The 3,864-nt window shown below is 54.5% G+C and overlaps 1 protein-coding gene across 1 annotated transcript; it reads left to right on the plus strand.

Moving 5' to 3' along the window:
• Positions 1-1,810: 1,810 nt before the first annotated feature.
• On the plus strand, positions 1,811-3,387 carry LOC101571624 (zinc finger protein 648). Its single transcript, XM_023708803.1, is given in 10 exon segments — positions 1,811-1,947; positions 1,949-2,109; positions 2,293-2,502; positions 2,505-2,636; positions 2,639-2,679; positions 2,681-2,732; positions 2,735-2,807; positions 2,809-2,907; positions 2,909-3,328; positions 3,330-3,387. Coding segments are annotated over 10 exon segments (1,383 nt in total).
• Positions 3,388-3,864: the final 477 nt, after the last annotated feature.

Below are 3,864 nucleotides of genomic sequence, written 5' to 3' on the forward strand. Positions count from 1 at the left end.
ACACAGAGGTACAACAGGTGCTTCTAAAAGAGAAAAGAAAAAAAGTGCTTTTTATCCCTGCTGAGACAGCAGTGGAAAATGCTGAGGGCAGGGAGGGGACTTGCAGAGGAGCCACCACCCAGTGACTCACTCCTGCAGCATTGTCTGCAGCCTGTGTCCCAGCTCTGACAGTGGGCCCTGGCCTCTCTCCCACCAAGGGCAATCTGGGTCAATGACAGCAGGGAGGAACCCAGTGGTGAGGCCCTGTGGCCAAGGCTCCTTGGCCCAGAAAACATAAGGGTCTTTGATGCCTGCAGAGAGCAGGGTCTTCTCCTCAGGGTGCTGTGGCTGCTCTTGGCCCAAGCTCAGGGCAGGCCTCAGTCTGGAGGCCACAGCTGCAAGGCAGTCTGTAAGGCTGGGCTCAGGGAGCTTTGAAATTACAGAGATGCCCAAGGGCTGTGGGAGCCAAGTGACCTTGGGCCACTTTGAGCCTCAGTGCACTGATTTGTAAAATGGAAATGATAATAATAATAATAATAATAATAATAATAGTAATGGCTTCTATCATAAAGGTTTCTGGAAGAAATAAATGAGAGTATGTTTGAGATATGGCCACCATAATGATGCCTGGCCTACAATATGTGCCTAGAAAGGTGGAACTGTTACTAAGACCTGGTCTAGATTCTCAGCTGGTCCCCGCCAGACCACAGCCAGTTCTGTCCAGTGAGGCCCTCAGCAGTCTGCCCCTCAGTCCAGCCATTCCTGTAAAACGTCTCACTCACACAATCCTTATTAACCAACCTCAGGAGGCTCTCTGTATCTTCAAGTCCAAATAAAATCAGCTTGAAAATAAACCCCAGGTGGCTCCTGTGTCTTATGCCTTGTTTTGTATAAAACCTCAAGTCTGTGCTTCTCAGATTAGGAAAGATGCTCCCTGTGGGCACATGGGGTACACCTGATGGAGGAACGATGTCATGGGGCATGTAGGGCACGCCAGGGGTACAGATGAAATGTTTCAACCAAACATAACTTACACTATGTTTTATTAAAACAAACATGGCATGGAATATCAATTCTAGTGGATGTTTCAAATGGAGCCTTATTTTAAAGGCAACTCAAGCTCCCAGCAGGTACCCTTTTCTCCAGGGTTCCTGTGTGCACCTCCCTGGCAGTTACAGACTGTCCCCTGTGAAGACCTACAAAGCTCTGCACAGGCAGTGAGAGGCAGCTGGGGTCTTCTTGAGGACCCAGTGAGTGGCTCCCTCACTCTCCCACACCCTCCCAGGGGTACTCCCTGTCTCCCGAGGAGGTGGCCTCACAGGCTGACATGGTCATGGCACTCTCAGCAGGGACAGAAGGAGCTGGCTTGCTTTCCAGCTTCTTTCCTGTCTAGAGGACACTGAGGGTGCCTGGGAGGTCCAGGGATTGCTATCTACTGTCTCCGCTGGCCTCCTTCATGCTAACAGAAGCCCCATCTGCCATGCTTTTGAGGTATGAGATCCTGGACAAGGCAGGGTATACTGCCACCCCTGAGTTCCGCATCTCTGGCCCTCCCAGACAACATAGTCTTCTGGGGCTTCTAGTAAGTGGGATATCCAAAGGGAAGATGGACAACTGTGGAGTTTTCAGCAGGGGCTGGCTCCTTCTCCCCATGGGGCTCAACAATGCACCTGGCACAGACACCAGTTTGGGAAACAAGGATGTAGTGGGAACTGGTTTCTCTGATCATTTAAGTGATGAAGTGCATTCCTTGTGACTTAGTCTTTACACCTCCCCTTTTGCACACCAAGGTTCCTCCTCAAGGGGGCAGGCAACGAAGGACCTGCCCGTCATGGAGCAAGTGGACCCTGAGGACAGGTGTGTCAAGGTGGCCCTGAACAGTCTGACCCAGGATCCCCACATGCGGAGCAGGGATTTGGAGAGTGGAGACGAGGAAGGTGGGGAGGCAAGGACAGAGGATACACTGGGGAGCAGGTTGTTCCCCAGGAACTGAAGACAACCCTGACTTGCAGTGGCAGCCTCCATTCTACAAGAAGGAAGAGAAATTATCTGACTCTCTTAGTGCTGGGGGCCTGGAGCAGAAACCTATGGGGCTGTTTGGGAAGAAGTCCAGTGGGGAGAGGGAAGACGGTGAGGTCACCCAGACGCAAGACTCCCTGGAGGGAAGCATGACTCTCACACAAGTTGTTACATTCTGCAACCTCCTACAACCTCCTAGGAACTCACCACCTGCAGGTGCAGGTGATCATGGAGACCGGAAGTAAACCAGGACACAGCCTCCAACGGCCCATCTGGCGTCCTGGGTCCTGGGAGAGTGCCTCCAAACCGTGGCCACATCCCCAGACAGCTCATCCCTGGAGTGCCTCCCCAGGCCAGGCAGCAGGTGGGACCTCCCCACGAGGGAGACACACAGGCGGGCTCAGGGCTTGGCTGCCCCAGCCAGCCTGGCAGCAGTGTTGGTAAAAGCGTATAACAGCGAAGAAGTGCAGCGCCTGGCAGGTGCCCAAGCGGGGTGGGGAGGGGGGTGGGGGGTGGCGGGTGGAGTCGGACAAGCTGCCAGGCCATGTGGAGCATGGCCAAGCCCTATGCTTGCAAGCTTTGCGGCAAGGCCTACTCGCACCGCGGCACACTGCAGAAGCACCGACGCCTTGACATGGGCTGGGGCCCTACCCGTGTCCCTTCTGCGACAAGGCCTACAATCTGGTCCTCCGACCACTGAAAGCACATTCCTACCCACACCTGAGAGAAGACCTACGCGGCAAGGCCTTCATGCGCTCCTCCAACCTGTACAAACACCAGCGCAACGAGCACAGCAACGACAAGCCGTTCCTGTGCGTCGTATGGCCTGACCTTCAACAAAACGCTGTTGCTAGTGCGCCACCAGCGCAAGCATCTACGTGTGAAGCCCTTCCACTGCCCGGCCTGCGACAGAGTTCACGGTGGCTAATGGCATGGTGGAGCAGCCCTTCCCCTGACCCACCTGTGGTAAGGGCTTCACCAAATCCTCCAACCTGCACGAGCACCTGACGCTGCATCCTGTCCAGAGGCCCTTTAAGTGCGCCTACTGCGGAGCGGCCTTCGCGCAGCCCTCCCGCCTCGTGTGCCACCAGCGCATCCACACCAGCCAGAGGCCCTTTCCTTGTCCACAGTGTGGCTGGACGTTTGCCCGCTCCCCAACTCGCAAGCGGCACAGCCAGATCCACTCTGGGGAAAAGGGCTTCCTCTGCGCCGAGCGTGGCAGCGCATTCCATGTTGCCTCAGAGCTGGCCCAGCACATCCAGCTACACAACCGGGAGAGGCCTTACTGGTATGAGGACTGCGGGCAGGCCTTCACCCAGTCCAGTCACCTGCAGACACCGCACCGAGCACACCTGCCAGGGGCTCATCCCTTGCTCTTCTGAGGAGTGACTGTCTGGTCAGCTGATTGCAGGGGAGAAAGACGCTCAACTTCAGTGGTTGGAATCCCCACCCACAGACCCACTCACCTGAAGTTGCCAGCCAGCCTCAGCGATGAACCGCTCCCTCCCGCAGCGCCCGCAGGCCCATCTGTTGTTTGAATCTGATGTATTGTTAAGGAAATAAGTGCAAGGAGGGCACCCGGGTGTGTGATTTCACCTCAGTCTTCCTTAACTCTGAGCTCATATCTAGCAGGAAAAGAGTAAGATAAGGGAGCAGGAGTTTGTGGATAGTTGAACTTCTAGGGTCAGAAATTATTATAGAATTATAGTTTGGACTCTGAACAGAGGTCTAAGAGTACTGTCAGGGAAAGGCTGTCTTCTCCTGTCTTCAAAGCCATACTGAAGCGAAACTAGAGAAAGGTGGTGTTCTGTTTTTATCATAAGACCTTTAATAAAGGAAATTCCAAACATGGTCCCTGGGAGGGGC

This window comes from Octodon degus, unplaced genomic scaffold (genome assembly GCF_000260255.1).
Source record: "Octodon degus isolate 3935 unplaced genomic scaffold, OctDeg1.0 scaffold03125, whole genome shotgun sequence".
NCBI classification, from domain to species: domain Eukaryota; kingdom Metazoa; phylum Chordata; class Mammalia; order Rodentia; family Octodontidae; genus Octodon; species Octodon degus.